Here is a 25,013-nt window from a genome sequence, read left to right as displayed (position 1 = left end):
CAGCCACAGAGCGAGCCCCAAGAGGCCCCACTGGGCAGAGCCTATCCTGTCTGCTCCCCCTGCCACGGCACCTCCACAGGGCAGGAGCAAAGGCTTCCCAAGCCACAGGCCCTTGCCAGTGGGAGGATGCTTTTGCTCAACAATGGGGCTTTATAAACATCACCCTTCCAGGCTGGGTCGCACTCCCAAGGGACGGTGCTGGGCCGTGACCTGGGCACCTCTCCCCTCCTCACAGAGGATCATTGTGCAGCTGTTCCCTCATTTCCTTTATGGAAAGGCACCTCACGATCCCACACAAGACCTCATCTTTTCTCGCTTCCCGTTCTCTCTCTCGCCATCCTTTCAGTGTAGGAAAATACATTCCCATGCTTAGGTACTCCAAGTGTTTGCCGTGTTCCACAGGCCGGGATGATCTTCTCAAAACAGGAGCTGACCGCTCCGGGTATTGGCATGTAAATTAATGTGCTGACCCCGCAGGGAACCCGTCCAAGCTGCAGGCTCTGTCCCCAGTTTCAGGATGTCGGCGGTTTGAAACTCTGGGCTCTGTTCTGCATCTCAATGATGGAAACCACTTCAAATTCACCATGGCATAAACAGGGCTGCCCTATCAAAAGTTGTTTTCCTACTTTTCTCCTGTAACAGCAGTCTGGCATTTAAAGCATATGCTCCATTCTTGTGGGTTGTTTTTTTCCCTTACTGTTGTGTAGCTACAACAGTGTAAACACCTATGCTAAAAGTGCAAAGATATTTTTGTGTATATAATTTAAATTAATTGTAGTGTACACAAAACTGCATTGTAAGGACCCTCCATGCTTGAGTGGGAGTTTGAGAAGCCATCTAGTCTCTTGCCTGTCTCTAAGACAAGAATAACTGTAGCATCCATGATAGTTTGAACAAGTTTTCAAGGATTCCACACTGTTTATTAATTTTCAGTAAACACATCTCAGTTGGCACTCACGACTAAGATGCTTGAGGTATTGCAATGTTCTTCTGAAACATCAGTGTGTTGCTCAATACACTCAAAAAGGCTTGGGGAGAATGGAGTGTGAACAAAGGAGGAGACGCAGTTTTTCTCTCTGTATAAATTCATGGTTTGTCTGTTCTTAAATGTTTCAGGTATAGTTTCCTTATGTCAGAAAGCCATAGGAGAATCAGTAAAGAGTCCTGCTTGGTTTGTTAAATATATGTAAACTTGTCAGCCATCCAGAGAGTAAACACTGGAAAAGTATCTGGTGGCTCTGAGGAGGTGCACAGAGCCCCCTGAGTCGGGAAGATGAAGCAAGCAGGCATCAGGGAAAGACCCCACAGTGATCTGGCCTCATACACACACGTGCAGTCACGACCTGGGGCTGCCTTCCATGCTGCTGCTGCCATTGCTGACACAAAACCAGGCGTGAGAGCTCACAGGAAGAAAAGGCATCTACACAGCATAACGCTCAGTGCTCATCACTTTGACCTGGGGAGGGTCTGGACCCAACTCTGGAAATGCATCAATGTTGCCTTGCCCTGTTCTTGTGCTGTGATGCTGAGGTATCTTGTTGATCACTCTAAGATAGAGGGCACTTGGCCCTCAAGCTTTTTTGGGGTAATTTGTTATGGTTGTTGTTATGGTTGTTGTTAATGATTGTGTGCAAAAAATTTTGGCTGGCTACATGTTCATGTATGCAGAGAATCAACTCTCTCTTCTTATAACCTTTGCCCATATTTGTAAGTGATTATGCCCCATCTCATCAGCTCCTATTTAAGCTCCTGCTGGTTCATTCTTGGCCAAAGTAAAACAGTTCTGGACTCAGTGCTCTGCCCTGAGCTCTTTCTAAACAGTTTTGTAGTCCACAGGTTTCTGAATTGAGGTCCCAAGATTTCAGTGAAACTTGTACAACATGACTTGATATGAGGACAAAACAGTCGATATTTACATAATTTTCTCTTGAGGTGACAGCTTTCCCATCCTTCCTCTCAACTCAGTTTGTCCACATCCACTGAGCTTCTGTTTTTTTCATTTGCCTTTTCTTGTGCTGGCAATCCTCTCCTGTCTCTGCACTCTCCAGAAATTTGGCCTGTTAATCAGTCTAATGTTGTGTCCAGTGTGTTTTCTGCATTCCATCCCCATCATCTTTTTGCATGTGGTGGTTTTATCTGTTTGTTACTTTGAGACCTTCTAAAAGTCAATTTGGGAATTAAACTCTTTCTCTAAGCAATAAAATGTAACACATTTTCTCTATGCAATACAGTTGAAAGTGATTTGGAATGTTTTCAAACAGACAAAAGGCAAATGTTTTTGATGACAGAGGGGTACAAAGCATGTGAGCAGTGCTGTGATTGATGCCTGTCCCAAGGGCATCCTCACTCTGCCTCCTGGCAGAGACTCACAAGATACTCCAGTTTAAGCACAGAAGTGTTGGTCTGGGGATGTGAGTTATCCAAGGAAGAAATGAAAGGAATCTGCAAAGAAGTTTAAGTGGAGTTTCAGGTAGTGCCCAGTAGCCCCAGCATGGCCCTGGTTACTCCAATGCTCTTGTTTGTTTTCACAAACCAGCGCCTCACGGTTTTGGAGCGGGTGACGGCTGCGAGGAGACCATAACCTCTTGATTTCAAAGGAGCCATCGTTTCTCTGGTGCCTCTGTGGTTAATGTAAGAAAGGTGTCTTGCCATAAACTTTTTCCGAGGTATTCAGCAAGGTTGGGAAGGGGTCGGCCCAGGCAGGAAGCCCTTGTCTGTGCTATAAAGAAAATAGCAAGCAACAAAATGAAAGCATCAAAGGACCAACAGGATGCGGTCCCAGGAGTCCTCTCTGGCATGTTAGTCCTTCTTGAAAGTTAGCATTGAGTGAAGAGTGACCTTAAAACTCCCTTCATTCAAACAGACTGGGCTCAAGTTTAAAGTTCAAGGCATTTTGTTTTTTCACCTGTTTCCTACAGTTTTTAAGAAACTTCTGAAGAATTAATGTGTAACTATATCTGGTCACAGAGCCAATGCAGAGAATTTTTCTCAAGGGAAAATAATGTTACTGTATGGAGTGAGAGAAATGGATACTTTCTGAGTTAGGTTTTGTTTTGTTGAAATTTCTTCTCCCAAACCCACTGAGAGCATGATTGCAAACAGCCTGGAGCCAGTGTAATGCACAGCTCTGAGGCCATGCTTCATTTTTAAAAGAAGCTGGTAGGGTCCTCTAATTGTCTGAATTGAGGTTAAAAAAAAAAAAAATAAAAGAAGGTGGTTTTTGCCAAAGCTGCTGCTGCCACTTGGGGAGCAAGGTCTTGTTTTGGGAACAGCTTGGGAGCAAAGAGTCTGGTTGCAGCTTCATCTGTGAGTGCACGGTGAGTGAGCCAGTGACTGGCCCCATGGCCACCCCCCCTTCTCTCACCCTGCTGGAGCTGTTGGGCAAACAGCTGGGGAAAGAGGGAAAACCAAAGCCCTGACGCAGAGCTCCACTGGTGGGTGAGGATGGCTGTGGGTACAGTGCTGCTGCCCTACCAGCACTAATGGTGAGCAGCACCCGGGCTCCTGGCTAGCACCACTTGTGAGCCACTTTTCACCCAGCACCACCTACCTGTGTGATGCTGAAATGGTTCCTGTGTTTTCTGATCTTTGCATCTTGCCTGATGAAGTGACTAGTTACAGATCCTGCAAGCGATCTGGCAGGTCATCTTTCATAGCTAAAAGAAATAGTTTGCCAAGATGAAGTACAAATTTCACTTGTGTTTCTCCACGCCATTAAATTTTCATGATTCCGGTATGAATATTTCATGAAAGTACTTTCTGAATGAGTTTGTTTTGTCCTGGCATCTAATATTCAGTATAAGTCTGGGCGGGTTTTGTTTGGTTTTTGGTGGGTTTTCCTTTCCTCTCAGGTGGTTTAGTGACGGTAAGAAGTGTCAAACTGCATTAAGTGAGAAAAGGCAACTTCTTGTTGGTGATTCAGCAAGGGGGTGCCATCTGTAACTCTTTTCAGCTGCTTAGTGGAAGCAGTGTGAAATGACCCTCAAATACAATTCTGCTCTGTGCTCTCCTGCCACAAGGTGGCTAAAACTCTTTTAAAAGCCCAGGATTTGCGAGTGCTTTAAGTGATGCTAATACATCTACAGCCTTTCTGCAGCACAACACACGGCACACTGGAGACCAGATTTATTGTGCAGCAAATTGTGTATGTCTTATTTATATGGAGCAGTGATCAGGAAATGTTATTACCAAGTTTATTTCAATCCCTCCTTGGCTGGAGGGCTGGGCTTTGCTTTGTTGTTGGTTTTTTTTAATAGGAGAAGTCACTGTGCTCAGCCCATCCAGCGTGAGTGACAGGGCCACTGTGGGGCACAGAAGTGCCACAGGGAGCTGTGGCTGAAACTTCAGCTTCCCACTCCATCTCTGTTTGTACTGCCTGCTGAATCAATCTGCTCAAAGGCTAAATCAGAAACACTTGCCCAGACCTGGGTTAGCAAGTTCCTTTGTTGCTGTTGAATTCTGCACTGGGATGATGGGTGCCTTTCTTTAAATGGGTGATGTTTCCCAACAGCCAGCTGCTGTGCCATCAGAAACAGTGAAGTTGTTTTCACCCGTTTCAGGACATGGTGACACTCTTCTCTGTGAACTTTTTGGAAGCCTATCTCTGGCTGTACAGTAGGGACAGGGCTTTTGTTTAATGGAAATGAAGCGTACCTTTTCCTTACAGATGCACCACTCACTATAGAGCTTTTTATGTGCGTTTTAGGTTTCCCTTTTTATTTTTTAACTTATTAACTCTGACAAGTAACCTCTTGGTTGTGAACAATTTAATTCACAATTCATTTTTCTGATTCAAAGTGAACACGAGTGCCCTAATCCCCTAATGGGAATTAATTGCATGTTTCAATGCTTAACTCTGATCCTTTCTCAATCCCCACTGGGACAAGTTTCTTCCTGAAGGATCTGTGTTTGTTATTCAAAACACAATCTGAAAGGTAATGATTTTTCTTATAAAAGAGACTCGGGCCGACTGAATATTAATGCTCTTTTTATTGTGAGGGAATGAGCTGCATCCAAGAAAAAAGCTCATTTATGTAATGAAGGATAAATTACTCTGAAGTATATCTGATAAAATACAGGGAAAAAATCAGTGTGTTCTTATTCCCCTAAGTGAAAGCAGTTTGCCAGTAAATGAAGGCACACACTGTTTTTGCTTGGAAAGCTGTATTTTGATACACAGAAAAACTGTTTGCTTCACCAAAGGGGAAATTGCTTGGCTACTGAGGATTTTTAAATGACACTGTTCTTGGCCAGCAACACACCCTTTAGGATAACTGACCAAACCTAACAGTTTACTAAAATAATAGTAAATTGCAGAAAATAGATTAAATTTCTACTTCCAGTCTCTTTTTAAATATTTCTCAAACTTGAAATACATTATTTAATAAAACTCTTTCCAAGAGGAGCTGCACAGGCTCCTCTGATGTTGGCTGTCTGGCCCAGCCAGATGACAACTGTGGATGAGGCAGGCTTTGCCCAGTCAGTGACCACAGGAAAAATGTGGGAAAACATCACAGTGCAAGAGCTGCTTCTACCCTGCAGAAATGATGGAGGACAAACACAGCACAGTGTGAAAAAATAATGCAGGAACTGTGAAGGTACCTGTCCCCCCCGTTATGTTTCAGTAAAGCCAGTCTTTTACCCCATTCAAACCAATTTTGAGTGTTTCATGCTCACAGACACAACAAATGGTCGTTCAGGGTCTGTTTTCAAGAGGGGCTCACAGATGTGCAGACCAGCTGCTTGAGATGATTTAACACTTGGGGAAGAGAGGAGGAACACAGCTTTACCTGGTTTCGCTGCCAGCAGCCCTGGCTTCCAGTTTCTCCCTTGGCCCCACAGCTTGCTGTTCAGCATTTGTCTGTCACTCAGTGAGCAGGACCTTGGTGCTGGCGTTATTGCAAATGCACCAGCACATCCATGAGATGACTCCACACCAGGTTACCCTTGCTTTTGGGGAGTCACTGACCATGACACCACACACTTGCTGCAGCACAGCTCCCATAACAGTGAGAGAGAGAAAAATTAAGATTCAGAACTTTTCCTGGGGGTCAGGGATGTGTTGGCTGATGTTTGGGATACTTTAGAGAATATCATTTGGTTACAGCAAAGAACTGCAAAAGGCTGACTTTCTCCTGGTCTCTGTTTTTCACTGATGCAGTTGTCTGAAAAGTTTCAAGATACTTGAATTGAGTTTGATACTTAAATGTGGTACAGGACTACAAGACCACTTTTGCACGTGCCAGAACAGCCCTTTTGTGCAGGCAGTGCCCTGGCAGGGCCGTGGCTCTCCAGAGCACTGGCCCTGTGGGTAATGAACCTCTTTGTCTTCCAGCTGCTTTTGCAAGTACCATGGCCCGTGTCTTCGTCTACGGCACGCTCAAGAAGGGCCAGCCCAACTACAAGCACATGATCAACACGGCCAAAGGCCTGGCGAAATTCCAAGGAAGGGGCCACACGGTGGAGAAGTACCCGCTGGTGATTGCAGGGAAATACAATATTCCTTACATGCTGAACATCCCGGGGACAGGCCACCACATTGCTGGGGAGATTTACTCTGTGGATGAGCAGATGCTGCAGTTCCTGGATGAGTTCGAAGGCTGCCCAGACATGTACCAGCGCACCCTGATGAGGATCCAGGTGGTGGAGTGGGAAGGGAAGGGCAGCGCGGGCGAGGCGCGGGCGGCGGCCGACGGCGTGCTGGAGTGCTTCGTGTACAGCACGGCCACCTTCCCGCCCGAGTGGGTCGGGCTCCCCTACTATGACAGTTACGACTCCTCGGGGCAGCACGGCCTCGCCTACGTCCTGCGGGAGAGCCGGGAATAGGGACGGCAGGGGCCGGCCCGGCCGCAGCCATAGCGCCACGCAGGTGTTGCTCGGTAACCTTTCCAGGAAAGCTGTAATGCCTTGTTATTAAATGCAGGAGCTCTCGTAACCTTCCCAACCCAGGAGCCTTGGCTCTAGTGTTCAAGTCCTGTAGGCCCAGAGCTGCAGACTCCTCTCCAGGCAGGCAGTGTCATCCTGCCCCCCCCAGCCTGCTGCAGGTAACTGGGTTTGCACCAGGTGTAAAGTAACTCTATGTGCACATCAGGTCTGGGGTCTAACTATTCCCTCAACTTCCCCCTTTGCCTTGGTGCATAATAATGGAGGTCAGTGAAAGGCAGAGGAATGGATTAATTTTTTTCCCCTGAATTGACAAAATTTGAAACTGATTTAAATGTCTGCAAAGTAAAGCACAACTCCTATTGAATATTGACTTGTAGTGGGTTTAGTAGGCTACTGCATGTAAACAGGGAAAGCTGATCAGATAACTTGGTGCTTCTAGACAAATAGGAAATTGCTGGAGAAAATGTAAAGATTAAAGATTATTCATTGCAATGGGTTTTTTCTGAACTGGAAAGGTGTATTTTTAAACCATGTTTAGTTTTAAAAGGCATTGTCAAGAAATACTGAGAGAATATAAAAGAGTTACATTTAAAACTGTATTTTTAATGTTCTACTCTAAGCACTTTGGGTTCTGCTTCTGTTCACTGCGTGACTGTAGGATTTGGGGATGAGTGTGTGTGTGTGTGTGTGTGTGTGTGTGTGTGTGTGTGTGTGTGTGTCTGTTTTGGGGGCTGTTAGGGACCAGAAACAGCTAATCTACACTGGAGCCATTGTGAGCACTTACTGTCAAGGTGACTTTTTGCCAAGCATTTTAATGCAGAACTTCCAACCATATGCAAACTGAGTTTCCTAAAGGGGGAGAATTGTATATACATTATCCAAAATATCCAAAGGACCTGTATTGTGATTATTACAACATTTAAATTGGAAAAAATATATGTAAAGAAGACTGTTGTCCCCCTGACCCAACCAACTGTGCTGGTTTCTGTACAATCTGGAAAAACCATGGCTTTCTGTTGTTACACTCCTGTGCCTTATATTTTTCTTCAGCTGCAGTGTTTGGTACAGATAGATTGTAAAGCTGCCAAAGGGAGGGGAGCAGGCATTGTATGCCATGCAGTGAGCCAAAGTACCATCAAATGCAGCAAGGATACAACTCAGAACAATATTGTACTTTTGCTTCACTGCCAGTAGCCCTGTGATGGCCAGAGGAGATCCGGGGTAGGGAATCAGCCTAAACTTTAGCAGTAGTAGGCACTGCTGCATCTCATTTAGAAAAGCTTTTAAGTTGCTGCAATAAGCAAAACAAGTAACTTGCTGGTAGAATACTTGTGTCTCTTTACAGTACTTGTCTGTTTAGGGCAACCTGCAGAGACTGAACTGTGCTCCTTTGGGAAGGGGTAAGATGGCAGTAAGAAGACTTGAAAGGAGATCTGCAGGGTGCCTGCCTCAGTTTCTCCAACTGCAAAAACATTAATTTTCCTGAAAGGCAGGTACTATCCAAACACTCTCCTTTCTCATCTTGATGAATTTTATAAACTAATTCTCTAAGCAGATCCCTGGATTACATATTTCCCCTCAGCCATGTGATGTAGTTAATTTAGCAGTGTCTCAATAACAGGAAGAAAGCCTCTTCAGTCAGAAGTTCCAAGCAGAATCAAACTTTCCTGGTTGAACATGAGTCACCAGCCCTGTCACCAACTGTTTTCATCCTTCACCTTCCAGTAAAAGGCCCAGGCACCTCTGGCCAGAGGGTTTCTTTCTGGGAAGCAGCAGGACACTGCACATCCTGGGCAAGAAAATGAGAGCAGGCCTGCTCCACTCTGGGGCAGTGGCCAAGGTCCCTTTGTCTCCCTTTCCTGTAAGCATTCAGGAGGAGGCCTGGTCTGAGGGACAGCACGTGCTCTTAGCAGTACCTTGGGGCAGCTGAAGACCTCTGAGAACAGTGCCAGCTCCTGTAAAGGCATCCAGTAAGCAGTATCAAGAAGATAGGGGTGGGGAAATTGAGTATGGAGTTTGAAGATAAGAAGACAATTCCCTTACAACTTTAAATGAAAATACACGACAAATATCTGCACTAGCAAAATAAAGCCTCTAAACTGTAATTTAAATCTAATCTATACAAAGCATTAAAAGTATAATACTATAGAAGTATTTAAAATATAAGTAATTCTATAATAATTTATTATTAGTTAATAAGTAATAATTCAATAAATATATATCCCAATTCAAACTAAATCTGATCAGAATTTAAGCCATTGGTGGTACTTGTGCAGCACTTATACAGAGTAAAGGAGAACTGCTCAGTTTGCTCAGTGGTTAATTTTTCATTCTTGCCAGCCATTCTGCACAGCCTGGCTGGGGCCTCAAACCAGAGACATTGCTGTGGAGAAGACAAATCAGATTTTGGCTTTTGTTGTGTTTTCTTTTTTTTTTTAAAAAAGAGGCTTTTCCTGTTTCAAAGCAGAAATGGTATTTTATTGATTTTATTTGATCCTGAAAAATCAAAGCATTACAAAGGTTATGTACAAGTATTTCTGGAAGTAAAAATCTGGGATCTGTTGCCAAGATTTAACATCTGTGTTTGCTGTCTTAACCACTGATACAGTAAATATGCCTGTATAAAACCTTGTGCATAGTACTGTCTGTTTTCTCTGTTGAATTGTCTTAATGTTACTTTACAGATAAAAATAATAAAGGCTTAGTTAATTCAACAGTGTGGAGGCAAACTTTCATTCCAGTTCCACCAGCAGATCTTCTTCTCCAACGGTGTCCCCAGCTTTGCAGTGCACAGCTTTTACCTGGGGTACAGAAACAGCAGAATTTAAACCCTGGTGAGATAAATGGCCTGGCTGACATGGTTGGTATTGCACAGAGCACTGTGTCTGCGTGCACAGGGTGGTGGCTGCTGTGCACCTGAGGACACCCCAGGGACGCAGATCTACCTGTGCTGCCAGGGCCTCGAGACCTTGAGCACTCCACCTCCAGTGCTCAGAGCCCAGCTGAGTTTTGAGGACCAGTGCTTGACAAATGGTGTCCAGCCCTATCAGGGGATTCAGGCACCTACCATTAGGTTTGCTTGCAACAGAGGTGCTTGAAGACCTGAACATCAGCTAGAGGTGCCAATTTTTAAAATGAAAATGCACTTTTTTTCACCTGGTTGCACTGCTGTTTATTTGTTTTAAATAGAGGACAGGCTGATTCTTCAATATTCATGTTGGGATGTTACAATGAAATATTCCACCATTTCTTTAATTACAGTTTTCAAATATAGCAGAATCTTGGAACTGCAGCCATGAAGTGGGTTTGGTTTCTCTCTATCTCCAGAGAGTTGGGATAGATTATTCAAATCTGAATTGGGATCCTTTAACATAACTGAACTCAGCAAAGGGCTATCACTGTCAAAATAAGTGCAACTATATCTGTAGATGAATTACATGCTGCCATGCAGATTCCTGAATTTTAAAACACAAATATCTTACACTAGTCCCTCACTTCCTCTATAAAAGGCTGCAACATGTTTGAATTCCCTTTCAGCACATGAAGCAATAGAAAATATTTGAAGCTGCATAGAGCTTGTTTCCAGTATTAAATCAGAGGTCACACTGACATGCCCAAATCCTTGTTCAGCAGATAGCTCATTTTAATCACCCAAACACTACCCTGGGCTCCTGAAGGAAATGCAGAGCATAGCCCAAATACCAGGCTGTGATGGACACGCTGCTGCCCACATCCATGTTTGCCAATCTGAGGCCACCAGAGCTTTGAGCAGGTCTCTGTAGCACAGGCACACTCACAGCACCGCTCCAGAAACGATGCTGAGCACGGGCAAAGTCAGCGTGACACGTACAAACAAGGGCTTTATTTTAAATCAGTAGCTGGGCAGCCTACCCAATTGCTGAGCTTCAATCTTCTAGGAGATGAAAGCAGTGTGAAAAACATTCTACCCCTTGCTTTTCTTTTTCTACAAAGCCAAGGTTCAGCAAACACCAGAGTGAACCAGTGTTTCAAATTCCCCAGCAATTTCTGCCGTGCAGTGGGGCTGGCTCCCTGTGCTGACCCAGGCGCAGCTGTCCTGGAGAAGACAGGAGGCTCGCCAGCTCATCTCCAGCTTTCTCTCATTTTTAAGCCACCTGCAGCTGGAGTAAACTCAAAGTAGATAAAAACAAGCCACTTTTCTCACAATTACAAACAGGAAGATGGGGTTTGATACAGAAAAGGAATTCAAGTCAGGAATGAAAATGGGAACGTCTTCCAGCTGAAGACAAATGAACTGAGTTTCAAAACACAGTTTCAAAGCATCAAAACATGGACTAACAGCCTGTGCCAAACATCCCATTCCTGTGGAGAGGCCAAGTTATTTTAGCACTCAGAGCCATGACTTTGCACTGCAGTACAGGATGAATTCTGTTTAGCAGCTTCATTTCTACACAGCCCAAAATCTTTGTGCTTATTCAAATTCTTAACATTCTAAAGGTCAAATAATGCGCTTGCTATTAAAATGGGCGCACCAAGGGGACACTGCAAGGCACACAGGAGCCTCCTGAATGGCCTGAGCACCTTCCACATCCTACCTTGGAGGATTAATAAACCAAACACAGGTTTTATGTGGCATCTGTACTGAGTGAGTGGGAAATATTTATTATTAGGAGAAGTACAAGCAGGATGGTAAGGAACAGACCCATGGATTGCAGAACACCTTGGTGGGAAAGGGAAGGTTAAAGTGAAAAATAAATGGGGTGGGTGGGAGAGGGAATGGCATTTTAATTACAAGTTAAAATCAGTGGATGCGAAGAGCAGCAGTAAGGGTCTAAATAACGGCAGATGAAAAATGAAATGCTTGGAAATATTAATCAAGTGAGAAAATAAATTATATAGAAATTAATGCATGAAATAAAATAATAAAGTGGCAATGTTAGAGCAAAAGGAACGGGAACATACTCCTCCTCTCAGTATTTTTTTCTCTTGAGACCCAGTTTTGCACTGGATGCACTGGAAGAGGCAAGTCTGGGACCCAGCCTGGGTGACAATTTTAGAGCTGTGCCAAAAAAGCCTTTCTTGTAAACACACAAACAGTCCTTGGCATTGAGGGCCATGCTGAGATCTCAGCAAACCCTGCCAGTGGCAAGCGCCGTCCCTGCCTGCAGTCAGGCTCCCTGCTGCCTCCGTGTGGGCTGAGCGCTCCTGCCCTGGGCTGTGTGCCTCAGACAGAGCAGAGGGGCTTCACCCCAGCAGAGATGGGCTTGGGCAGGTTAGGAAATCAGCAATGGAGGAGAATATGAAACACAGATCCGCACTGTGCTCTCCCATTGGAAAGGATGGATCTGGGGCCCACATCTTGGTGATGGTTTCAGGCTGTGAATTATAATCTGGCACAGGGATGCTCTGAAATCCCAGCTTGAGGTCTGGCAGTCCTGAGACCAGCTCAGGTTTAGGGCATGCTCTAGGTTAAGCTCACATAAGCTTAACCAGTTCCCTGCCCAGAGTGCTGGTTTTAGCACATCCTGCACTGCAGCAAGTCCCAGCTCCAGAGCTGCAGTGCTGATCCCTCAGAAGCAGGATAGGCTAATGCACAGCCTTGCAAAGCTTAACAAATGGGCAGATGTGGCTTGATACTTAACAGTCACAATAATAAAATAAAATTGCTGTTTTCTCCCGCCTACAAAAGCACTTTCTATGCCTTGTTCTGGGTGGGTTTTTTAAATGACAAATTATTTGCCATTAAATAATTAACTGGCAAAGAGATCTCTCTTTTCTGGAAAGATGAAATTTGGAGAAATGGTCTGCAACACCTTTCAATTCAACTTGGCATTGTAACATCACAGAAAACAAATCATTTAGGAGAAAGAGTTATATGAATTTCCAAAGCCAGTAAAACTATTTCCTGCTGTGCTATCTAAGGCTCGGAACTACTTAACAGCATTCACAGCAGATGCAAATGTTACAAAATTAAAGACACCTCACTTTGAAAGACTTACAACAATCAGACTTAATTCCTTAACAACCAGAATCCTCCTTTTTTCCTTTTAAAATTCTATCCTGTTGACAAGTTGCATATGGTTTTAAGTGACCTAAGGTGGCTTACCTTGCCTGTTTTAGCAGCAATCATACTGTTCTGCATTTTCATTGCTTCAATTACACAAATCTCTTGACCTTCCGAAACCTGATGAAATTCAAGCAGTACAAAATGAGAATAGAGGATTCAAAATGTTCTAAGTGTGATGATTCTTATGGAAAATAAAAGGATTATTTCATTAAATGCTATAAAGACTTTGATGACACAAGTCAAGTCAGCCAGTTACACAGTCACAACACAAATGACAATCACAAAATTGGCAGCAAAATAAGGGGGGAAAAAATCAGCTGCTTAAAACTATTACCCCAGGCAAACCTGAAAGGCTCCTCTCCCATCCCATGCATTCACCTCCAGGTTCCACAGTTCACACCACCACAGTTCAACATCAATTAAATGCAGAGCAAAATCTAATTTGTGCATTTTTAGCCAGGGAACTTCTGCTTTGCTTCCCTGGTGCAGGGCCCACAGATACTCATATTGATTCAGAAGCCAGAAGTTCCTTGGCAGGTGTCCGGGGGAGCTGGAAGGTCCAGCAGTACCCAGCGGGCTGATGCTGAGGAGAACGTGTCACCTCTGCACATGGCAGCCTCTGATGGTGGCTGGTGACTTTGGACTGACAGAAAGGAGCTCATCAGTGAGGAGCCACCAGCGCTCATCCACAGGGGAGGCACAGCAGAGACAAACTCATCGCTTTCACCACAGCTCAGAGCTCTTCATAGGAAACACTGTGGCTTCCTCTTTCTGTTTGTTTGTGTCCTGCTAGCAGGCATGTGCAAGCTCAAGGTCACCAGGAACCCACTGGGCTGCTCTGCTGGGCTCCCTGTGCCTCCCAGTCAGATCCTCCCTCCAGTGGATCACTTGGACCACTTTGCACAGAGGAAACTGCTGCTCAAGGCTTGACAGTGGCTCTGGAGGCTGCCTAAACAGGAGAGGCAAACAAGGGATTTGGAATTTACCCAGTGTAACCCGGGGATCAGCTGGTCATTCCCCAAAGATGATGCATGCCAGGGAGGAAGGGTGCCAGGACCTACATGCCAGGATTTAGGACCTGTACACTCCTATGGGATGCCTGGTTCCAAGTGCCCACTGCAAGCCTTTTCATTGGGCTCTTTTGCAGATGGAGTCTGCTATTCCCTCATTAGCTCAGCAAGTTTTGGAGGCTTTCACTCTGATGTCCAAGTTTCATGAAACAGGGTAATCTGAAACCTGCAGAAATCTGGTTTATGCACTGTTATATGTGCCAGTGCCAACAAAATGTTTGTTTATATACACATATATATACACATAGATATATTTCTCTAATTATATGTAAAATTAATAATACAGATTTAAGAGCAAGTGTGTACCACTTTGGAGGAATATACTAACAGACAGATGTGAAGTCAGAGATCAAATGTACTTGAATGAAGAACTTTCTAAAAATTTAAGTAAACCTATTTTTTCACTAACTCACTAAAAAGCACTGATATCTGCCTATGGATTCTGAGCAAAACAAAACAAACAACTGGATTAAAAGCTGCTTACACACCCTTTCTCCAAAAGATTAGCAACAACCGTATGAGAGGTTTGGGAGAGTAAATATGGAAAGCATTTGCTATGGGAATATGGTGTACTAACTGGATACAGAGAATAACCAAAACCCAATACTTACCCTGCAGAAATTCCATCCTGAGCTTTAGGCAAGCAGTTAAGTCATTAGCAGGTGTCCAATTTGGTGAATAGTATCAAAGACTTGTTATTTCCCCTCTATTCCCTTTCCCTTTTGTCTCCTTCCTTCCACACCTGCTGCTCTGCCTGCACCTTGTCCCAGCAGCTCACTCTTCCACTCCTTTCTTCTCCTCCTCTCCTTTTCCCTACCTCATTACTTTTCTTCCATCTGCTCTGAACTTTCCAAACGTTTCTGAGGTTATGAGGAACCAATGAATATCTACTTTGGATTCAAAGAGAAGGAAAGAAAACAGGCAGGAAAGTTTGTTGGAAGAGGGTTTTTTTAATAATGCTGTTATTAAAATATGCATTTCAGAAACAACTTTGCCACCCTCTGGTTAAGCTCTGCTATCAGAGAGGCCTGATTACAAGGCCACAAAACTCTCTCCTCGAGCAGTTACATTTAACTGTGACATGGCTTCATCAGGAGGATGGTGTGCAAATGAACCCCTCAGCAGTTATCTAAAGAGTGTTCTGGAAACACATCTGTGGGAAAAGTACAGAATTGTCTCACTAAATCGAAAGTGTGGTGCTAAAATGGCACGAAGTGTTAGTGATTGTGGGATGGAAATGTCCCTTAATCTGAATTTCTTCTCAGTTTCCCCTCTTTCTCAAAAATAAAGTTTTTGTGTTTTATATAATGCATGCTGGGGTTGATGACAAAGGACAGTGTCTGGGAAGGAAATAACCCCCTCAACTCACAAAACTTATAGTCTAAGTATCCAGTTAATATCTAGTTTTACTAATTTGAAAGGAAGGAGGCACTTTCAGCAGGTACCACATGTAAAAATGCTGTAGCAGTACTTCTGATGATGTGCAATTTGTTGAAAATTATCTTGGTGCAAGTGTCACTTAAGCACAGAAGTTTAATTACTGTTCTTATGTTAAACCTTTACAGCTCCACTCATTGTGTTGAAAAGCGACAAATCCTAAAATTAGGCACTTGTATCTCTCTTTCCTCTTTTTCAGTCTTTTGGGCATTGTCCAATTTCTTTCATTCTATAATTGCACATTTCATTTTGCTTGTTATTTAGCCTGCAAATGAAAACTGCAGAGATGTGTACAAGTTCTTGCTGTCTAACTTATTTAAGGATTTATCTGGGCCAATTTTAATGCTGTATTTTCATTCTGTAATTTATTTCTTTCAGTGGATGGTAAACCACCAGTGAAAACCACCATCTTTACATTTCCATTTAGAGAGGTCTCAGTGATGACCCAAATCTGTCAAAACAGGCAACTAAAATCAAACAAAAAAATCTCATTTCTTTGAACCGAGTAAAGTTAAAAGGGCTCCTTTTTTTAAAAGAAATTAATCTCAGGTATCTTTTCCACAGAGTTACACCACAGACAAATCGACCTTTATGTTGCTTGGTATATCAAAATAAATGAGTGATTAACTGCTAGACCTGCAGTCTGCATTTTAGCATTTTATTTCTGCATGGTGCAGTTCAAAGTGTGAAAAGTGAAAAAGAAACAGAAAAGAGAAAGAAAAGACAATGAAGAAAAAAGATCCTTGAAGAGGAGGGTACATAACATCTCGATGCTGCTAACAATTGCAGTGTGGATTTGGGACCAGTCAATGGTGCTGTTTGAGTCACTCAGGGACTGCACGGTGGCAGTTCCCTCCGCTGGCCAGAAGGTTACACAGGACAGGGAAGCGTCTCCGGTCATTTCCCAACCAAGCAACTCACGCCACAGGGTGGAAGCAGAATGTGGGCAGCAGCAGGGCCGACCTGCTCCCGTTGCACCTACGTGAGCAGCACAAAGACTGTCCCCACCCGGAGCTAGGGCTCTCTGGAGCTCAGGAGCACGAGAAGGCGGCGCACAGCCGAGGGCATGGCTTGCACAGGATCTCTGTGAATATGGTGCACTTTCTGCAGACTTTGGTGCGTCACGGCATAAAGACTTAATGATTGTGACAGGACGTCTCCCACGTTAGGCTTACAAAATGGTCACAAGCCCCACAAGTCTTTCTGATAAACCCAATGGGCGCTGATGCATTTCCCCGCTCTCTGTCTAATTGGTGTAAAGTTTGCAGACCTGAATCACGGATCTTTTATCCAGCTTGCTGCGTCCTCTCCTTTGACACGAGGTCAGGGTTCACATTCGCATCCGATTATTGAAGTGGCACTCATTAACCGGCAGCCTGCCTCGCACCAAAATGAGCTCCCTGCAAGGGGAACTCGGCCCATTTACTCAGCAGATTTCAGCATTTTAAGGAGGCCTGAATGTCACACAGTATTGCTACATTTTGAGGAGTTTCAGACATCTCCAGCTGATGATTAATTGTGAGTGATGGGAAATAAAATCCAGTAAAGCCAGCTGCTTGCCATGGTCGGCAAAATTACTATAATGGATATAGGCTGCCAATTTTCCAGTTTTACTGGCAAGTCTTCCAAGTGTAATTAAGGGAAGTTATAAATGATATGGAAATCTATCAAGTCCCATTTATTTTCAGAGGACTCTTTCCCCTGAGACTTTTATCTTCAAGCTTATAGTTTGCTTTGTTGTGCTAATGATTTAAACCACTTCTTATTTCTGATTAAAGCCCCCAATATCCTTCACAAGAAGTTAGATCCACTTTATTCAGAAGGATTTAAAGAAACAGAAGCCTTTTTAAAGTTGTGTTTGTAAGCCATGCTGAGCTCCCACTTCCTCTTTGGAGGCATAACAGAGCATCCTCCATCTTAGGCACCTCACTACCATCTGGATTTCTGCTTCTGACAAACTCTGGGGACTGGGAAGGATTTGGTGGGGAAGAAAGGAGAGAAAAGACTTTATTTATTAAAAAAATAAAAATTAAAAAACCCACCAACAACAAAACCCTATCTTGCCTCCCAATCCTAAATCCTCCAAAAAACAAAGATTGTAGGTGCTGCTTAGACACCAGGCATTTAGCACAGAGTGGTGTTGCTCACTAATGTTGTTTGATTTGGAATAAAAGCATGAAAATGATGTGCAAAGGCCTAAAATTGGAGATGTAAAGGATGACTGCACAGTATTCCATTTCTCAATTTCATCCTTCAGAGCCACAAAATGGGGGTGATACAGTTACTGGATGAGATTTACAGTAACAGCTGTGGTCTTCCCACACAAGGGAGGACCTTCTAATGGGCTAAGGTCTGTTTTGAACAGACGGGGAGTAGCAAAACAAGGTTCCCTATTAAGGGTGTGCAGTAATATTCCTGATAAAGAAAATGAGTAGTGGTAGTCAGATTGCTTTAAAAGACCTAAATCTCTTTTCACTGTTAAAAAAAAATACTAAAGCCATTTTAGAAAGTGCTAGCTGCTAAATAAATGAAAGACATGTAAATGTAAGGGTTTGTTTTTTCCTTAATCTCCTCCCCACAAACTGTAAAGAATGCATAGGAACCAGTGCCAGGGGCATATGGCTTTCTCCTGTGCTGAACATTCATACAAAAGACAGGTTCATCAGTCATTGGAGTATCTGGATAAAAAATTAGCTCCTGATGGATGGTATTTAGAGCTTACCTGCTGCTAGTACATTACCAGAGAAGCACAGGTTTTGAAACCCACATGACATTAGAAACTGCAGACCATGAAATACCCCACGTGCAGGCGCGCTCATAATGTACGCCAGGTTATACAAAATAAGAAATAAGCTATTTAAACCCTCTGCCTAAAATTGGGCCCGCTGCAAGGAACCCTGGGTCAGCCCTACACAGGCCAATTAATGCACAGCATCTGCTGTATAGAAGCCGTGCATGAAGCACTTCCGAATGATTTCAGCAATTAAAAGAAAACTGTTTCCTGCCTGTTTTGACAGCAACTGTTTCAATGCAAGAGTGAGCACCAAATCATTGTGTGCAGCTGAAAAAATTAAGTCTCTTTTTTTTATCTTGTGAAAAGGAGGTGGGAGGGATGAAGATTTCTTACGGAATCGGATCGTTCTTTTGTTGTCCGACATTCTGTGTTTTTCTGCCAAATTAGACAGAAGGCTCTGAGGGTTTACGGGGCCCTCTACAGTATCACCTTCTGCTGCACTGTGGCTCCCTAAAAAGACGGATCAATATCAACCCTGCTGATTTGCCTACAAAAGTGAAAATCCCTCAATTACATTTTTAAGACCATTATATTTAGAACACAGGTGCTCTGATGCGGAACATTTTTAAGGCTCTTGGAGCTGAAGTGGAAAAAAACAATGAGAGCTCAAAGCAAATACGAGCTTAGATTTGGTTTAAAGTGAAGTGAGAGTTGTGTTTTATTGGTATCTCCTTCCTCATATTTGGGAAAACACCAGTAAACATCACTCACAATTTCCACTATTCTGCAGTTTAAGTCCCTGTTGAGCCTTTTAAGTGAAAAGGGACAATGCAAGATAGTGCCATATGAAAGAGAGTTATTCTCTCTTGTAGCCTTTTGCAAAATAACTGCAAACATGCACCTTGTTTGTGCTTGTGCAACATCACTGAGCAGTGAGTTAAGTATGCATTCACTATTTATGAAGATACTGGGAATTTTGTTTGTTTATTTGTTGTTTAAATTTAGTCCATGCTGGTATCATTCCCTTCCCAGATATTTTTCTCTCTGACTTACTGGCAATCTGGCAGCCAGCATCCAACAAGAAAACAAATCAAGATGAATTGGATAAGCAACAATTGCAATTCCTTGGCATTGTCCATTACCATGTAAAATAATTAGTGCAAGTTTTCTCTTCTTTCCAAATTAACTTTGAAACCAGAGCTACAGAACTGCAAATATAATTAGCGGCAATTAATAGTACTTGACAAATCATTACTAAACTTTTTTTGCCACGCTCCTTTAACGAATGAAGCTGAACATAGCACATCCCACATCTTCTGACCTCTGACTGAAGGTCACTGATGTCCCCCTGACAGCAATCAGCACTGGTCATTGCACTCCCACTTATCCAAAACACGCTGCCCCAACTGCCTCTGCCATCCCAGGGTGCTGGGCAAGTGATATTCAGGCAGAGCACTTCTGGGGCTATTCTTCTGCTAACTCAGCCTAATCTCTACCAATCAACTTTTTTAGTAACAGCTGAAATGTTGTTTATTACATGAAGAGGCAAAGCACACTAAAATAATAATGAAAAAATTATATGAATTCTTCTCAAAGGATTGGTAACATTTTTTCTCCTAGGAGGAAACTTGAATAATATTCACTATTTCTAACTTATCATAATCAGATTTCCTTCTTTATTACACTGTACTGGAACACAATTGCATAAAATATATAGTAAAATTTTTTCAAGTCAAATATGAAAAATACATTATAAAATATTATTACAGTTAATTTTTTTCAATGTAACTACAATTATTACTCATGGCCCCATGTAATAAGAATGGTGATATATTTAATTCTTTTTTTCTGGATATTCTACAACCGTGAACATTTCCTGTTTACCAACAGGGCTTTTTGGCCCAGAAGATAAACCCCAAGAAAACTGTCAAATACACAGAATCATAAAAACTATGTAAGGTTTGTGACCATATTTTGTCAACTTTGCAAATTCCCTTCAACTGACAAGTGGCGTTTATATTTGCTCTGAAGAACAGGAGCGAGGAAAGGAGGGGAAGGGAAAGAAAAAGGGAAGACAACAGCAGAAAAGAAAACATTCATACACAAGAGAAAAGTAGTATTTGAATTAAATAATATCTTACTAAATTATTGCTACCATATTTATCCAAATGGAATATGAAACTTAAATACATTTTTTCTGTTTTAATCTGAATCTTGCTTCCCTGCTATAAATTTCAATTAGTATAAGATTTGAAAAGAGGGGTTTTTTTTAAGATTTTGAGGTCTGAATGGCAAACACAACTTTAAACAACACACAACTGCCTGATGGCAACAGGTAAGGTTAAGACATCACCTTTTCTTTCACATGAATAAATGAGGAAGTGATAAACAGAATTTAGAAAGCTCTTTTGTTTTGCTTTTAGTAGCGAGCATTTCAGCAGTAGAGGTCAAACAAAACATATTTTCCCATAGCAAAAACTTAACAAGGCTTATGAGATGGAAAATCATGAATAAAGATTTTCTTAAAAACTATTCTTCTAAAGAATAACAAGAGGAATTAAAATAAAATGCACGCAGCTGAACTGAAAGATTAATGCAGTTTAAAACTTTTTTCTTTAATTACTTTTAAAAGGTGGAAACACAGTAGTGTCTTTCCTAAGTTATACAATTAAAACAGCAGCTTTCAAGTTACCCAATTTTGAAATTACTGAGACAATTAGCATCTACATTTAACAGCTGACATTTTGGTAGGAAAAAATTCATCCCATGCAGTATTAATGCCCATAGCTACATTAGCTGAAATCAGAAGGAATTTTTATATGAGAAAAGTACATTTTAAAAATAGCTTGAATGGTGATAACTTATAAAACCTGGAGTAATCTTAATCTACTGGAAAGAGAGGCAATTTATAAACTTTGGTGAAAATAAATAATCGTCCTCTTCTTTTGGCTGTAGTCCTCAAAGACTCAGTAACATTGGGGTGCTCACCTTTTACACATTTAAGTGTGGGGGGGAATCATTAAAGTGATTTAGGCTGCCAGGTATTAGGCATTAGCTTATTGACCAATGCTCAGCTTACTAACAACACCTGTCCTGGCTAATGTCACTAAAAAGGAAAAACAACCAACAGAAGCATACAGCTAAAAGAAAACCACCTTCATATTCCTGACAGACAGAAAACTGAAGAAGCAAAAGCTGTGTTCAAAGGTGAAAATATAGCAAAGGCTGCAAGGCAATCAGGATAGCTAAGATCTTTCTTTGTTGCTGTGGGCAGTTCAGACTACCAAATTTGAAATCAGTAGTGGGAACATTTTTGGTGTGTTTGCTTTAGGAACAACAACACTGCTTTACCTGGGCAACCATTCGGATTTCAAGAGCTCTACCCTCTCCTGCACTTTCAGTGCACAGAATCTACATGCACAAAAACCACACCAAACAACTCAACACGAAGAAGTATTTTCAAGTGCCCACCCATGTCCTCCCCTCTGAGTAAATAAAGGAATTTGTGCAGCTTTAGTAGTTTTTATGGTGCTGTCTTTGCGGTAGCTATGGTGAGATTAGAACCATGTGCAGTGCCATCTCCACACTCTGGCATAAAAATCCTGCTGTGTGCTAGCAGGGCTGGCTTGTGCTGCCACCAGGGGTATCGAAAGCAGAGTGAATTACTTGCCTGGACTCTTGAAGTCCAGTGGTGTCTCTGGCCTATGGCACCATGAGGAACTAAAAAGTAATTAATTCTCCCAAATACAAATTTCATCCTAATGCATACAGTCATTAACAACTACTTAGAAAACAAATACACAAACATTCCCCAACAAGGGATATATTTCCTATATTAATGGGATTGTGTTATGAGGAATGTAATCTAAATTTAAATCTTCTTTCCCTAAATAATATTAACCTTCTTTCTAGTCAGCCAGATTTCTGTTTCATTGTTTATGTTGCTTTCTGCTTCTGAGTGCCTTCATTGTGCTTCCAGGAATAACTGAGTGATAACTAATTACAGTCTTCTGATCACATGAAGGAAAATAAAGAAAGTAGAAAGTAACTAAAAACCTAAAGAAATTGGCAGCATCACAAGTTCTGCTTCTCTCTAAATGACACACAGCACTTCCCCACTGTGTTACTAAAATCTACAGATCATCTTGCAGACAAAAGAAAATAAATTCCTTGCATATGCAATATCTTTTGGCAAAAAATGAATTGAAAACTGCTTATCAGACCAGCTGGATAGAGGATGTTCATGCAATCTTCTATCAGGCTTCACCAGACCAAAGCAACAGCAGCCGAAAGAGAACACTGTGCTCCAAGTAAAAACAAGACCCATCGAGTGGGGAACGCTAACCCAGGGATCAGCACTGCCCCCTTGTTTGGCTGCACAAACACAAACACCACGTGCTTCACCTGGCCGGGCGCGGTGCCCGGAGCTGAACCGCGGGCAATCACACGGGTTTGCGAGCACGGCCAGGCACACAAAGGTGAGGTGAGCCTCTCTCCGTGTTTTTTCACCATTTGTAAAGTTACACCTGAAGGAGGGGGGTGGCAGCTCAGCTCCCCGTGCCCCTGACCGCTCTGAGAGCATCTCTGTGAGCACAGGGACTGTGCTGCACTAACACTGTAGTGCCCAGCTCACAGCTCAGGGCCAGCAGCCTCAGAGCAGCTCTAACCTGACAGCTTTACTGCCAGCAGCAGCAACACCTCAGGGGAAGGACGGACAACTACCTCACCTTCTCCCATTTTTCAGCTGTGCTGTTTTCACACACCATGCAAATCTGAGCTGCCAAAGCCAGTGGCAAGCACACAGAACAGGAGCTGCTTAAATTCCCATTTCTCCGGCGCACTAAAGAAATCAGACTTTTCCCAAGCAGTGCAACAAAAAGAGCTGTATTTATCAAGGAGCTACAGCTCCCTGCCCATCATGCCTTCAGCAGCTGTAGTGGGTGAGCTGGTTTGTGACAGACAGCCAGGAAGAGTAATCTGAATCCCACCATCCCAGTGCTTATTCAGAGCCGAGAGCTGATGTTACCCTCATTCGCTGGCTGCCTCGCTTTTTTTCTAACGTTTTGACACTAGTCCTGAAAAGGAAGGATTTAAGCTAAACCCTTTTCAAGAACGCAAATGTGTTTTTTGCAATTAAAGCCACACAATTAGCAATGACAAGCTCAGGTCAGCAGAACATAGATTATGCTGTTCAAATGCTCTGCCACTCAGTGCCTCCAGCAAAAAGCTGCAGGAGAGGAGAAGGGAAAAAAGAAATCTCACACACATTATTTAACAACTTGTGCTCTGATGCACAGCACCACTTGTAGATTTGTGGAGGGAGGTTCATTTATTTATTTACTTAAAATCCCTTAGGCTCTGGCCTCCTTCTCCACTGATTATATTCTTTCAAGACAACAAGAAGTATTCTTCAGGGCAAGAAGGCTGGAAACCTTTAGCATTAACTTCTCAAAAATAAATATTAAACAAATGTTTAAAGTCTTAAAATCCTTGAGTTAAAAATGTTTCCCTTAATTCTTCACAAAAAGTTTTTGCTTACAGCCTTCCTCATTCAGCCACTTGTTTTGCTCTTGACAAAGAAAGCAGATTCCTCTGTCCATGTCATGACATAAAGAATATTTTAACTGAATACTGTTCTTTTGTTTTAACATATCTAAACTGTGTGCATGCATGTATAGACCACAGACAAGAAAGCTAAGTGTAGAAGCTAAAAGAATTTCTAATTTCTTACCAGCTTAACTTAGATCTTTTTCCTCTGAAATGTCTTTATTTCATTACTACAAACATTGGCACCTACAGATCTTTTATCTTAACATGATGACTCTGTTTTCACTGTACAGACAGAAACAACCATGTATTTTAAAACCAAAAGTGGTATCATAGCAAAATGTAAGCAAATATACCACTTTACCAGCATGATTGATGACTGCCATGTAATAATTGCAATCCTGATTTTGAAATTCAGATCTTGAACCCATTTTTGAATCATCTTTCAAGAAAATCTAGGTTTCATTGCCATAAATTATGAACCCTGTGACTGAAGCTTCTGTTTGTATCTAAGTGCTACATACATGTTATGGCATCATTTACTGATGACAGTACTTTAAAATTAATATGCACAATCTGATTCAAATAGTTCTGTGTCTGCTCTCACTACCTGGTTTTCAGTGGTTATGAGACATAAGGGCCTCAACCTTAGAAATAACATGATACAATGTGGTAGAATTTCATATAAAGCTGAGTTCAAGTCAGTGTTTATACACAACTTCAAAACAAAAGTTTGTTTCCAACTCAATGTGAGGTAAGGAGGACTGGAAATCCCAGACCAGCAACAGCATAATCCCTTACCCTTCTGTATGGAAAGTTCATTCCTTCTCCAAGACAAGAAGATTACCACATGAGCCTGGAAATTCCCAGAATAGAATTCCCAACTCATGTGTTTTGTGAAATGATAACATGATAACACAGAACTTCTTAAAAGAAAAGAAAAAAAAAAAAAGAAAAAAAAAAGAAAAAAACACGGTAAAGTTAAATATCTATCCCATGTCCCCTTTTTTTCAAGTAATATTTTCATTACATCAGGGCAGAAAATCAACAATTTCCTCCTGCTAGCATTAACAGCTTTTATATATAAATGACAGATAGATAGACAGACAGATAGATACACACACTTATGTGAATTTACTTACCATTTTCTTCCTTGTACCTGTCCTGCCCCTCAAGGTATCAAGGTATTTGGGATACAAAACCAACCTATCTCTTTGAGTTTCTGCTGTGAACTTGTACCAGGCTAATTTTTTTTTCTTTTAAAGACAATTTAATTTCAATTTATTTTCCTTCT

The 25,013-nt window shown here is 42.2% G+C and overlaps 2 protein-coding genes across 5 annotated transcripts in view; one reads left to right on the top strand and one right to left on the bottom strand.

Moving 5' to 3' along the window:
- GGACT (gamma-glutamylamine cyclotransferase) overlaps window positions 1-9,599 on the top strand; it is a 28,352-nt gene extending 18,753 nt beyond the window's left edge. For both annotated transcript variants that reach the window (XM_005487269.4, XM_074535669.1), the window contains exon 2: window positions 6,335-9,599. In XM_005487269.4, coding sequence (XP_005487326.2) covers window positions 6,352-6,825 — 474 coding nt within the window. In that variant the 5' untranslated portion in view covers window positions 6,335-6,351 and the 3' untranslated portion in view covers window positions 6,826-9,599. The remainder of the gene's footprint in view (window positions 1-6,334) is intronic.
- PCCA (propionyl-CoA carboxylase subunit alpha) overlaps window positions 7,398-25,013 on the bottom strand; it is a 274,960-nt gene continuing 257,344 nt past the window's right edge. For all 3 annotated transcript variants that reach the window (XM_026793634.2, XM_074535667.1, XM_026793635.2), the window contains 2 exons: window positions 12,971-13,048; window positions 7,398-9,686 (listed from right to left, as the gene is read on the bottom strand). In XM_026793634.2, coding sequence (XP_026649435.2) covers window positions 9,618-9,686; window positions 12,971-13,048 — 147 coding nt within the window. In that variant the 3' untranslated portion in view covers window positions 7,398-9,617. The remainder of the gene's footprint in view (window positions 9,687-12,970; window positions 13,049-25,013) is intronic.

Source organism: Zonotrichia albicollis, chromosome 2, assembly GCF_047830755.1.
Source record: "Zonotrichia albicollis isolate bZonAlb1 chromosome 2, bZonAlb1.hap1, whole genome shotgun sequence".
Taxonomy (NCBI): domain Eukaryota; kingdom Metazoa; phylum Chordata; class Aves; order Passeriformes; family Passerellidae; genus Zonotrichia; species Zonotrichia albicollis.
Note: the sequence above shows the minus strand (reverse complement) of the source record. Positions and strands in the feature narration are given on the sequence as shown.